Genomic DNA, 14,313 nt, shown 5'->3' on the forward strand with positions numbered 1-14,313 from the left:
TACAAATATAATTTTCCTCAACCCAATATAAACCAGACATTAGATACGTTAATAATTGAAACTGAAACCATAATACAAAATTGTTCTCACCCAAACAAAGATTTTCTCAGATATCAAACCGCAAAGTTAATAAAAGATTACAAAAACAGTTCCAAAACCAAAAAACAATTCAAAAAAGCCAAACAAATAAAACGAAAATTAAATAACTTACAGAAAAAATTTAATGATAATAATTTAGTCCAAGTCAAAGCCGATAAATCCAATGCTGTAGTAATTTTAGATAAAGAACAATATTGCAAAAAAACTTTAGAATTTTTTGAGAAAAATCAAATTATTGAAATTAAAAATGATCCCACAGATATTTATCAAAAAGAAATTAGAACCGTTTTGAAAACAATGCCAGATATTATCCCACCTAATGAAATCTTTAAATATATTAACCAAAATCCAAAAATTCCATCTATGAAAACCTTACCCAAGACACATAAAAACCCAATAACAATGAGACCAGTAGTTAATTGTATAAATTCTCGAAATTATAAAATATGCAAATTTTTCCAACGTTTTCTAAAATCTGCTTTGAAATTACAACATTTATACACAACAAAAAATTCAAATCAATTGATTAATAAACTTCAAAATTTCAAGATTACAAAAAATACTAAAATGTTATCATTAGATATTGAAAATTTATATACTAATATTCCCATAAAAGAAACTCTTGACATAATAGAGAAAAAACTACTTAAAAACAATATACAAAAATCCACAATAGAGAAAATAATTAAACTACTATACATAGTAACCAAACAGAATTATTTCCAGTTCAATAATAAAATATATACACAACAAAAAGGATTAGCTATGGGCAACCCATTATCCGGTTTACTTGCTGAAACATTTATTCAAGATATTGAAGATAAAGAAGTCAATAATATTCTAAAAACACACAATATTACACTTTACAATAGATATGTAGATGATACTTTAATAATTTATGAAAGCCAACAAATCAATAAACAAATATTAGAATCTTTCAATAATTTGCATAATAACTTAAAATTCACACAAGAAATTGAAATTAATAATATGATTCATTTTTTAGACATTATGATAAAAAAACATAAAAATAAATTAGAATTTAATATTTATAGAAAACTTGAAATTACTAACCATAGCATCCCCATAAATTCAGAACAGTCTACTGCACATAAATTAAGTAACTTCAATTACATGGTTAATAGATTAATACAAAATCCACTAAGTAAAAACAATTACAAGAAAGAATATAATAAAATAATACAAATAGCCAACGAAAATGGCTATAGTACTAATTTGATTAAAAAAACTAATAAACAAGAATAAAAGGAAAAAAAAAACTAAGTAATATATCTACATTAACAAAACAAAACAAGACCAACAAAAAATACTTTAGTTTAACATATAATAAATATATATCTAGCAAATTAGCTAACTTTTTTAAAAAAGAAAATATTTTCATAGCACACAAACCAACTAATAAACTCAATAACAATTTAAACAATAGACTTTAAGAAGTTAACAAACTCCACAATAATGGTATTTACAGATTGGAATGTTTTACATGTAAAGAAAAATATATAGGACAAACCAAAAGAAATTTCAAAATTAGATATAATGAGCACATTTCTGACTTCAAACATAATCGTAAGAAATCTACATATGCATCTCATCTAATAGATACTGGACATGAATTAGGCCCAGCAAATGAAACCTTAAAAATATTAAAATCAGGAATAGAAACTAAATTGATAAATTCTGCAGAAGAATATTACATTGCTGAACAGATTCAAATAGAGAACAGCATTCTTAATGAAAATTTAACCCAAATCCGAAATCCCCTGTACAACCTCTAACCCCGTCACCACGCAGTATTCTTCCGCGTAGTTGTTTACACGAATATACACTTCCCCCACATCATACCAGTTACGTCCTAATAGCAACAGGTCATCTCACCTACGTAAGTACCTCCACATTTAGCCCTCCAATCTTTCAAATTATACTAAATTTGATATTAATTATTATTTCATTACAGATAATTTACATAAAACACAGGATGTTATAGTAATCCACACAGTTGCTAACTATGCAGTGATCACATTTTAAACGACGTGAGTACTTCAAATATCCAATCCGATTACAATTTACATTTGAAATTCCCATTTCTATTAAATTTTTATACATTTCAGATATTCACCACTCATTGGACTGAACAAGAGTTCCACATATTATGAAGTTTAATTACTAAATGGTTTTTAACATTTTAACATTATTAAGTTTACTACCTGTAATATTACATTTTAATAATGGAGATAGCTTGCACATTACTAATTCAAATAGTGCTCACTACCAATAGCTACGTATGTGACAATGAGATATTGTATAACTCTGCCTGAGGATGCCTGAATAGGCGAAAACGTTCGCAATTTTGTAATTCATGTATATAAACTTAATGACTATAAAATAAGTCATTTTTTACATTGATTTGTCATTGACTGAGTAATAAAATATTATATTGTATTCATTTATGGTAATCTCAGCCAAAACACTCTGAATTGTGGAAATATAATTTATTCTATTGGACTGGGTGAAATCGTCAAATATTTGGGAAGTAGGTACATTTTCTGCAGAAACTGTAATTGATCAACCAAGTATTATTCGAACTTTTGGTAAAGATATTTACAAGTTAATCACCACTAATTTACTGAAATCTGATCAAAAACTGAATATTATGAATCAGTATAAATGGTCTAAGATCATTTATCCGCTCCAAAGTACACCATTGAATAAGATTCCGAAATCTTTCTTACTTGATATTGATAAAATTGTCCGGACAGGTGCTAAGAAAATTGTGGGTTTACTGCACAATTGTCCAAATGACATGCTATATGCGCCAAAGAATCATTGTGGCCTTGGTTTATTTAATGTTGAATGGGAAGTACACCTCCAACACTACAATGTTGCCAGAAGTCTTCTAAAAATAAATGACGAACATCTCCATTTCTGCAGGAATAGTGTAACTGAAAAACAAAGCTCTTTCACAATTAAACATTCCTAACAATGCAGAAGCACATTCGATGACAGGACGAAGTTTAAGATCTGAGTTACAGCAGAGGTCGTTTAATAATTGGTGTCGTCTTCTACAAAAAGGTAAAGGAGTGGTGACTTATAGTGAAGATCAAAAAAACAAAAAAACAAAAAAAAAAAACAAAAAAAAAACAAACAAACAACTCTTGGATTAGTAATAGAAGAGGGATCATCCTCAGAGTGAACCAATGTCATAAAGATGTCCACAAACATCGCAGCAGTACGATTTGTGCCAGGTCATTCCTTCCAATGTCAAAATTGTAGTCGTCCAGGATGCAGTGAAGTAGAAATCATTGGGCATGTTTTGGGTTATTGCCCTAAAGGAGAACTACTGAGGAACAAACGCCACCATAAAGTGAGAAGCTCCAACGCAACCACTCTTCAGAAGGCAAAGTTTACGATGAAGTGCACTGCTTGGCTGTGAATGGATCAACCAAAAGAGCAGACATAGCCATCAACCGCCGGAATCAAAGAGACCTCATTCTTGAACCCACTATCCATTTTGAGAAGGATGATCAACAAGCCAATAACGTTAACGATGGAAAGAACTCTATTTACAATCCATGTATTCCTCACTTCAGTGAGATATACAAAATGAATATTAATACATGGGAAGTGAAAGGACTTCTTTTTGGTGCTAGGGGAACTTCATTTAAGTTAACCAAAATCATTCGCCTTTCTTTTAAATTTTCTAACGAGGACATTAACAAAATTTGTCTAATGGTATTGAGAGATTTATTATCATTTTACACAATCAATTGTATAACACTACGTAATATTATTTACTTCATTTCATTATTCTTCATGGTACTTTCATGTTTCTCCGAAATCAAATTGTACTTTATTTTTAAATTTATTATTGTTTTGTATTCTCTCTGCAAATCAGTCATACATTCATTTATTCAGTGTTCTGTCCAAGGGCAGGTCTTTCATTGCAAACCCAGCTTTTTCCAATCTTTCCTATTCTGTGCCTTCCTCTGTTTTTCCTCATATGATCCATATATCTTAATGTCTTCTATCATCTGATATCTTCTTCTACCCCGAACTCTTCTCTCGTTCACCATTCCTTCTAGTGCATCCTTGAGTAGGCAGTTTCTTCTCAGCCAGTGACCCAACCAATTCCTTTTCCTCTTCCTGATCAGTTTCAGCATCATTCTTTCTTCACCCACTCTTTCCAACACAGCTTCATTTCTTATTCTGTCTGTCCACTTCACACATTCCATTCTTCTCCATATCCATATTTCAAATACTTCTATTCGCTTCTCTTCACTTCGTCGTAATGTCCATATTTCTGCCCTATACAATGCCACACTCCATACAAAGCACTTCATCAGTCTCTTCCTCAGTTATTTTTCCATAGGTCCACAGAAGATGCTCCACAAATCATATTGTATTTTATTTTTAAGTTAACCTCTGCTTTGTATTCTGGATCCTAGTGGTCAGCAGTAGATGTCGGCCAGATGTCCCAAATTGTGAAATTAGTAGTATCAGGATTTCGTGATTCTTCCGATATCTAACCAAGAAAGGAGTGCAGAATAATTTTTAGAGTGGTTTCCTAAAATGTGTACACTATGTTCTGGAAACATTCACTTCCAAGGAAAGATATCATTCACATCAGATGTTTTAGCAATAAGTGTATCTATACATAAATGTAGTGGTATAGATGTATTTATACCTACTCTAAAGACACTTGCCTTCTGACTTTGAGCATCAAACTCTTCCAGCATTATTCTGCAGACTGCAGAAAGCACATCAAAACACTATGCATTTGCATTATCCATTATTAAAATGCAAAACTAATTTTAATCACTGTGGATTGAGTGAATTGTAATTTTAGACGCAGAAATCGACCTTATGTAAGGTGCCCAGATATCCTCTTTTGTCCGGACATGTCCTCCTTTTCAGGCCTTTGTCTGGGGTCTGGGTGGATCTTAAAAAAATCAAGAAATGTCCTCCTTTTTGTAACTTGTATGCCTGATATTTTGAAATTATCTGATTTGCCGCCTTTTTCAAGTAATTTGTCTGTAGATGGCAGCAGTATCGATGGAATACACTCTTTGCCAACGATCATAACTCTCTTTGCTCCTCCTTGTAATGGTTGTTGCTCACAAGTAGTTAGTAAATCGAGAGATTGAGCTGCAAATGTGAATCTAAAGAAATATTTTCTGTCCTCTTTAATAACTATAGATCTCTTGACTTTCATGTGTAGCTAACTGTAAAATCATTACTATAAGTTTCTTCATAATTATTTTGTATAGATATTAATATACCTTTAAGTATGATATAAGCCTAATTCTGTACTGTAAATATTTTGTAATAAAATAGATATTGAAGTAATTTAAAATATAATATAGGCCTAAGCCGAAATCTACGTATAATACTTTCTGCCCTCTTTTTTCGAACAATGTCCTCCTTTTTTTTTTAAGCTTTGTGTCCTCTTTTTTATCGATGGGAATCTGGTCACTCTAACCTTACGTAGAACCACAATGTACAACAATCAATGTGGAAATACGGGATGACAGATGAGAATGCACAAGATAGAGGAAAATGAATAAGTTTAATTGAAGAATATAACAGAATTTGAACACTATATTTATGTTATATTTTAAAATGTTCATGTGAAATGTATATTGCAAGATGAATGTAAAATTTGATTGGAGAGAAAGCTTCAGAATTGAATATTCTCAATTAACAAATAAAATAACTTGTTAAGGAAATATAAGTTTTAGTGCACTCAAATAAATTACATTAAAGCATTTTCGTATTACATAACCAGGGAACAGATTATTAGATACCAAAAGTTAAAAATGACACCGAGTATACTTGAGTGGATATGTCAGAACTGTTCAGAAAATTTGTTCATAACACTCTGAAAAAATGGAAAATGAATCTAGCGAGGCACAATACCTGTTTGTAAATAACAGTTCAGACTGTTCATTTGGACTTGCACTGCCTAATGAAGATACCTATAAGGCAGTGAGTTTAAACCCCAGTTGAGAGAAGTTGCTTGGTTGAGGCTTTTCAGAGCTTTTTCTCACCCTCCTTATGAACAAATGATGAGTAACCTTCACGTAATTGATCACTAGCTTATTTGTTAATAATTATTATTAGTCTTGTGGTCCTACTTTGTGACTTACTTCAATGAGATGCTACGGAGACTTCAAACCCACACAGTATTCATTTATTCAAAACAGAAAAAATAATGGCAAAAAGTAACCAAATTACAAATTAGTATTATTAAAAGACATGGCCTTAACATGTGACTGCCCAGTTACTAGAATGCATATACTCACCAAATGATACCGATAAGTTTTCTCTAATCTCATATATTTTAAGCAGAATTCACATATCCACAACTTTGACTGTTTCCCATACTCTTCTGGATAGGGACTGAAGTACCAGGTGTCAATCTCGTATCTTCCTATCTGAATACGGTCAATGTACTTTACTTTGGTAATAGCTTCATGCTCTTTTTCAAGTGCAGCTGTCGTAGGATCCATTTCAGCATAAGTCTGTAAAAAAAGTAATAAATTTATATAGATCTACATTATAGCAAGGCTTCAATTACCATTCTACTACCATTGCTTCTGCTATTCTCATGTTCTATATAATCAATCAATGTTCTTAATGTATCCAGCTGTTTGCTGACAACAAAGTCCACTATAGTCCACTGTAGTCTATTCTCATCTTCTATATAATGCCAATCAATTTGATTAGTGTAAAAATTCTATTAACCGTTGCTTTTTACTAGATCACACACCAGTATATTTTTGCTGGGTGACTAAGATTTGCACAATCTAGAGAATAGCCACGTGCATAAAGGTTTTGTAATGTGAGTCACGTGACCAAACCTAGATTTTGGAAAGTCACAGTCTTCATAATAATTAATTACTGACAAATAGTATTATAGCTATCAGCAAAGTTAGTTAACTTTTAGCAGCTATTTTATGTAAAACGGCTCCAAAAATATGCTTCAGTGTGAATACTATTTCGTCATTATTTTACCAATTCTTATCATTATCTCATTATCATTGTTACCTGAAGAAGAATCTGACTTTGCCATTCAGTAAAATAACATATCTTCCATCACAAAACAGAAGCTTCATATTTCACTCTTGGCTCTCTTCTGACAAAGAAAAAATTTTACACTCTGTACAAAAGAAACCAAATGACTTGGAAATCTACAAAAACTTGCCCAGACATGTTCAAACATTTTTAACAAGAGCCAGAACAGGTCACATTGTCACACAATTGTACCTACACCGATTTCACATTTCTGATAATCCTACTTGTCTGTGGTGTAACAATCATAATGAAGATCTGGAACATATTCTTCTATACTGTCCATCCATACACCACAAAAGAAGTAAATTAAAATCATCAGTACCAGTTGCAGAAGACACAGCCCTGCAGTATATACTGACTATACCCCAACTCTGGCTACTAGCAACAGGCATCTGTAATGAACACCGATCAAAATACCCCTCATTTCTCGTGAAAACAACAACTGAATAAACTACAGTGGACTATAGTGGACTTTATGTTGTCAGCAAACAGCTGGATACATTAAGAAGATTGAGTGATATTTCACTATGAAGACTAATTAACAATTACCTCCTCTAAAAAGGATAAAGATGGTGAGGAAAAAAACATATTTTAATGCTTCATTACAAGACACAAGAAATAGCAACATGTTTTCCCTACTTCCAATCTTTTTTCCATTAACTACGAGGGCTATTCATAAAGTAACTTCCGTTTTCATATAGCGTCCGTAACAACAGACAGTGGTGCTGCTCTTGCAGTGGAGTGTACTTTGAAGCAGTACTCATCGAGCAGCGGTAGAGTCAAGGTCGGATCTTTCTTCCTCTCTGAGCCATGTGCTGTCAAAATGTTTGCTGCAATCGCAAATCCTGCCAGGTGTGAGATACGTTCTGCAATAAGATTTCTTGTGGCCAAAAACTGTAAAGCTAGTGAAATCCGTCGCCAACTTTGTGAAGTTTATGGGCCAGACGTAATGAGTGAAGGTAGTGTAAGACAATGGTGCCATATGTTCAAAAATGGGCGAACCAATGTCCATGATGAAGAGAGAAGTGGTCGACCAAGTATCATGAATGCAGATCTGATTCGTTTGGTTGACGAAAGGGTTAGAGCAAACCGCAGGTTCACCATGTCGGAGCTCAGTGAGGATTTTCCACAGATTAGTCTACTCTTCTGTACAAAGTGATTACCAAAGATTTGGGCTACCAGAAACTTCCTGCCAGATGGGTGCCTAAACTCCTTTCTGAGGAACAAAAGGCTCAGTGGATGAGAGCAGCACTGTCCTTTCTTGTGCATTACGAAAGAGAAGGTGATGTTTTTCTCGATCAGATTGTGATAGGAGATGAGACTTGGGTGCGGTATGTGAATGCAGAAACAAGGCTTCAATCAATGCAGTGGGGCCATACTCACTCCCCGAAAAAACCCACAAAGTGTCATCAAACACTTTCCATGAGGAAACTCATGACAACTGTCACTAGTGGAGTTCTGGAGAGGAATGCCACAATTAATGCTGAACGTTACTGTAACACACACTAACAAACTTGAAAAGGGCCATTCAAAACAAACGTCGTGACATTTTGAGCTCTGGGGTGATTTTCCTGCATGACAACACCCGGCCGCTTACAGTGCATCGCATTGCGACCAAACTGCAAGAGTTCAACTGGGAAGTATTGGATCACCCTCCCTACAGGCCAGATTTGGCGCCTAGTGATTACCATCTCTTCATGCACATGAAGACGTGGCTTGGTTCGAAGCGCTTTGACGATGACGAAGAGTTGAAAACCAGCATCGTAAGATGGCTTCAGTCGCAGGCGGCCGAATTCTACGACTGCGGAATTTCAAAGCTCGTCAAACGCTACAACAAGTGTCTCAATGTGACTGGAAACTATGTGGAAAAATAAACTAGAGTGTATACTTTCAAACATAATGTAACCCAATTCTGTAACGTCATTCACAATTTGTAAAAAATAAACGGAAGTTACTTTATGAATAGCCCTCATATAATAAGTATTTTATATTTATGTGTATTACATCTCAGCCTTGGCCCGTCATGGACTCTTCTTGCCATGGATTTCTGCACACAGTAATGTGAAAAATGTACAAAAGTGATTTAAAACTTCATAATAACTTCAATTTTTAAGCAGTTCAGTGGTCTCGCAGTTATCACTCTCATCTCTATACCTTATTTCTGTCCATGGTCTATCTGAAGGTTTTTCATTACACGAATTAGTTTCCTATACAAGTAAGGAAACCTGCAACTTCTCTATATGCTTCACACCTCGTGCAAGTGTGTGTGTGTGAGTGTGCAAGTGCACAGTCGATTTATTATGCTTAAAACCACACCGTTGATCCTCAATAATTTTATCTATATAGAGAGTTAATCTTCTCAACAGAATTGGCAAAATTTTGTATGCCGTCAACAAAAGTGATAATCCTCGAAAGTTACTACAGTTAGTCTTGTTCCCTTTCTTAAAGATAGGTACAATTATGGACTCTTTCCATTGTTCTGGTACAATTTTCTTTTTCAAAATAGCAAGTACAAGCTTATAAATTTCACCAGATAATGTGCTTCCACCCTCTTATATTAATTTTGCTGGAATTTGATCGATATCTAGAGACTTGTACTTTTTCAGCCTTTCTATCGCAATTTCGACTTCCAATACACCATGGATAAATTATTATGTGGGGATTAAGTTATGTCCCCCAACAGTTGCATTATACTGGACTTTCACTGTTTGTAAATCATAAAAACAAGTCACGCACCACTACATTACCCAATAAAAACTGGCAATTACTTACCTTCTGAATATGATTGATTTCATCATGCCTTCTTTTCTGATTTCTTGTGATTTTTCTATCTGACTGATCCGATAAAAGGTCTCCCGCAGAAATCCTTTCGTTGTTCTTCCATTGTTGATCCGACATATCGAAGTGAGAGATCATTATCCTACATACAAAAAAAAATAATTGCTACTTATCTACATTTTATCACATTTTTCCCTTAATAATATAAAGTGTGGTTATCTTTTTGATGTTCCTTTGTCAACGACTCCTGTCCAGCTGATAAAGTGAAAAAAATCCTAATGATGGTAAGTTATGGTAACAGAAAGAGAAATCAACAAGAGATATGTAATTTATTTAATGAGGTACATTCTTTCTCTTTCAGTAAGCATTGCCATGATGAACGATTCTCAATTCAGGAATAAAAAAAGAGCCTTTGCTGATTTATGTCAATGTTTTGTTAGTTTCATGGTCTACTTTAGATGGATACACAAACTTATTTCGTATTACATATTACGGCCTTTGAAAAAAGCATAATAACATAACATTTACAAGAGAATATTCAACAGCATAAGTGAAATTTTTAAGTATCTGCATATAAAATTGAATAAAGATTTCAAAAATGTAAAAATTAATATTGGGTGTCCTTTAAAAAAGAAGTATTTCTGCCACATACCTGTATACTTGAATCAACATTTTTGTAATAACATTATCATAACATTAAGCAGGTAATTTGCAATAACTTCTATACAGTCCCAGAAACAAAAAATGGCCTGACTCTTAAAGCATAATTCACATCACAATGGTTTTCAACCCAGTATTATTTGAACGGTATTACAGGAAGGTATTTCACAACCAATGCAAAAGCACGAATTTAATCTGAGAATAAGATCAAATTAATGCCTAAGAGTCATCATTTAACAAACACATTACAGTACAACAACCCCAATTACGACAATTCATTGCAAGCATTCTGATAGCTCTGTGCTAACATGCTTGCTTGCAAACTACAAAGTCCAAGGTTCAATACTGTCGAGGAAAGAGTTTTTTTTTATTTATTATGCAGATTAATTTCGTTTAAGAATCATTCTATTTTACTGCACAATTTATAAATAGTTAATTAAAATTAACATGTGAAAGCATATATATACTTTATATTCCGAAGTGATATAGTGTTAAAAGTTGTGTAATCAAGATATATAGTCATCTACTATTTACCTCTGATTGAGGTTCTGGCTCATACAGTATGTACATCTATTAACAGGCAGTACATCTCACTTGTCAATATGTGCCAGAAGAAGAATAATTTGTTTGTATACATCTGAAGTCTGATTAATGAAATGTACTAGGCAGCAGTATATGCAATGGAAGGGGAAACGAACTGGCCACCCTACTGGCTTAGTTGTCTCAAGAGTGATGCCTTATTGGTGTCACTTATGAAATTCCAACAAGTCTTCAGGCAGTTGACTAAACATACACATCCACACCTGTGGAGTAACGGTTAGCGCATCTGGCCACAAAACCAGGTGGTCCGGGTTTGAGTCCCAGTCAGGACAAGTTACCTGGTTGATGTTTTTCCGGAGTTTTCCCTCAACCCAATATGAAGAACATCTCATTCAGACGCTAAATTACATGAGATGTTGATATAGCATAGTAAAATAACCTACTAAAAAAATAACATCATATTCTACTATTGTTGTTGTTTTCTAATGCCAGGCGTTTGACAATAAAGTCATTTGACCTCTTGCACTCCAATATTTTTCAAAGATATTATCATGACCAGCCATTGAAGCACAGATTTTGAGGTGTTCCGAATCAATTTCTTGGTTTGAGTTGCACAATGGGCAGTTAGGGGACTGATATATTCCAATTCTATCCAGGTGTTTGGCCAAACAATCATGGCCTGTTGCCAATCTAAATGCAGCTACAGACGATTTGCGTGGTAAATCGGGAATTAACTGTGGATTTTGATGCAGAGAATTCCATTTTTTCCCTTGGCATTGTGTTATCAAATTTTGTTTATTGAAGTCTAAGTATGTAGATTTAATAAATCTTTTCACAGAGTAATAAATAGATTTAGTAACAGGTCTGTAAGTAGCAGTGCTGCCCTTCTTTGCTATTAATTGAGAGAGTATTTTAGATATTTCTGCTGTTTGAGATGAAATTGTGTGTTTAGAGATGATTGATAGAATAGCTGCTTTGGAGTCTGACAATATAACTGCATTCCTAAATTTATTGATGTGGCATAGAAGATTCCTGAGACATTCACTTACTGCAATGATTTCACCATCAAAACTTGTTGTTCCATATCCAAGAGATCTATAAAGTGAAAAGAGACAGCGTGTAACACCTGCACCTGCACCTTGTTCTCTGGAGATCAAAGATCTGTCGGTGTATAAATGAAGCCAGTTTTGTGGAGGGTACCTAATATTAATTGTCTCTAAAGACAATTGTTTCAGTATTTTAGTGTTTACTTCTGATTTCAGTATTTCTTCTGTTAAATTTAGATTATATTCTATATTTAATAGAGTTAAAGGGTTTGGTTTAATTTGTAAGTTTTCTTTTAAATTCGGGATATTGATTTTCTGTTTTAATATTCTACTATTAAGAATAGATCAATTTTCATCGCATCTCTTCAAATGCCTCTCGGGTTACAACAATTGATATAAAATAAATTTCATTAAGTGTCAAAGTGATCTCTTGTGTACCACAGTTTTGGAGAATGGAGCAAAGCACAATGCATGGAATCAGAAACTTAGAAAATTCAGGCAGGCCATTTTTTTTTCTAGAACTGTACTTTTTCTTGAAACTAACATATTAAAAAAAAGAGAGATATTCTGTACTTAAATAACGTACACAAACACACGCATGCACGCACACAAAGTGATCCACGAAGATTGTGCAATACTCGAAAAACTAATTCCTCATATCACCGTGATGAAAAAAATTGATAAAAACATGTCACATTTCTCATATTGACTGAGTTACTTACACCCTCCTCAAAGTTGAACATGAATGTGGAAGTTACGAAGTTATAAGTAATTAAACTTACTTACAAATGGCTTTTAAGGAATCTGCAGGTTCATTGCTGCCATCACATAAGCCTGCCATTGGTCCCTATCCTGTGCAACATTAATCCAGTCTCTATCATCATATCCCACCTCCCTCAAATCCATTTTTATATTATCCTCCCATCTACGTCTCGGCTTCCCCAAAGGTCTTTTTCCCTCCGGCCTCCCAACTAACACTCTATATGCATTTCTGGATTCGTCCATACGTGCTACATGCCATGCCCATCTCAAACGTATGGATTTAATGTTCTTAATTATGTCAGGTGAAGAATACAACGCGTGCAGTTCTGTGTTATGTAACTTTGGCCATTCTCCTGTAGCTTCACTCCTGTGAGCCCCAAATATTTTCCTAAGCACCTTATTCTCAAACACCCTTAATCTCTGTTCCTCTCTCAAAGTGAGAGTCCAAATTTCACAACCATACAGAACAACCGGTAATATGGGCTGTTTTATAAATTCTAACCTTCAAATTTTTTGACAGCAGACTAGATGACAAAAGCTTCTCAACCTAATAATAACACGCATTTCCCATATTTATTCTGCATTTAATTTCCTCCCGAGTGTCATTATATTTGTTCCTGTTGCTCCAAGATATTTGAATTTTTCCACCTCTTCGAAAGATAAATCTCCGATTTTTATATTTCCATTTCGTAGAGTATTCTGGTCACGAGACATAATCATATACTTTGTCTTTTCAGAGTTTACATCCAAACCTATGTCTTTTTTACTTGCTTCAAGTAAAATTTCCGTGTTTTCCCTAATCGTTTGTTGATTTTCTCCTAACATATTCACGTCATCTGCATAGATAAAAAGCAATTAAACTACCTAGAAAAACTATATTGGTGTATTATAAATTTATTGAAGTACATTCACATTATTACGAACCTGAAAAATTTGCATTAAGGGTGGTTCTCAAAAAACCTCACCTTCTGCAGCAATGAACATAGTCACCTGAGTGTGAACAGTGTGCAGTGCTTTGCCTGTTGTTGGTCATGAATAAATTGAACAAAACTGTCAGCACAAGTCTGTTTTATCCACCACAGGTCTGGCCAGGGATCAAACTGGGCCACTTGGATGGAAGACCAGCAAGCTAGCAATGGATTACAGTTCGCAGTCCATTGTGATTTTTTTAATCAATATTCTATTCATTGTTTCAAGCAGTGTGTGTTATTTACAATACACTTGGAGTGAAGTTACGGAAGCAAAAACCATGATTATTTCCAAATGTATTCAAAATCGGATACATTTATGTACGAGTTTTTTTCCTTCATAATGATAATCAGGAATCACTTCCTAG

The 14,313-nt window shown here is 33.9% G+C and overlaps 1 protein-coding gene across 5 annotated transcripts in view; it reads right to left on the reverse strand.

Moving 5' to 3' along the window:
- mof (males absent on the first) overlaps positions 1-14,313 on the reverse strand; it is a 324,099-nt gene that overhangs the window by 299,856 nt on the left and 9,930 nt on the right. For all 5 annotated transcript variants that reach the window (XR_011331772.1, XR_011331771.1, XR_011331774.1 and 2 more), the window contains exons 3-4: positions 9,964-10,111; positions 6,420-6,638 (exon numbers count right to left, since the gene is read on the reverse strand). Coding sequence is in view for 1 of the 5 variants with exons in the window: in XM_069824006.1 (XP_069680107.1) it covers positions 6,420-6,638; positions 9,964-10,111 (367 nt within the window). In the remaining 4 variants the exon portion in view is untranslated. The remainder of the gene's footprint in view (positions 1-6,419; positions 6,639-9,963; positions 10,112-14,313) is intronic.

This window comes from Periplaneta americana, chromosome 4 (genome assembly GCF_040183065.1).
Source record: "Periplaneta americana isolate PAMFEO1 chromosome 4, P.americana_PAMFEO1_priV1, whole genome shotgun sequence".
Taxonomy (NCBI): Eukaryota; Metazoa; Arthropoda; class Insecta; order Blattodea; family Blattidae; genus Periplaneta; species Periplaneta americana.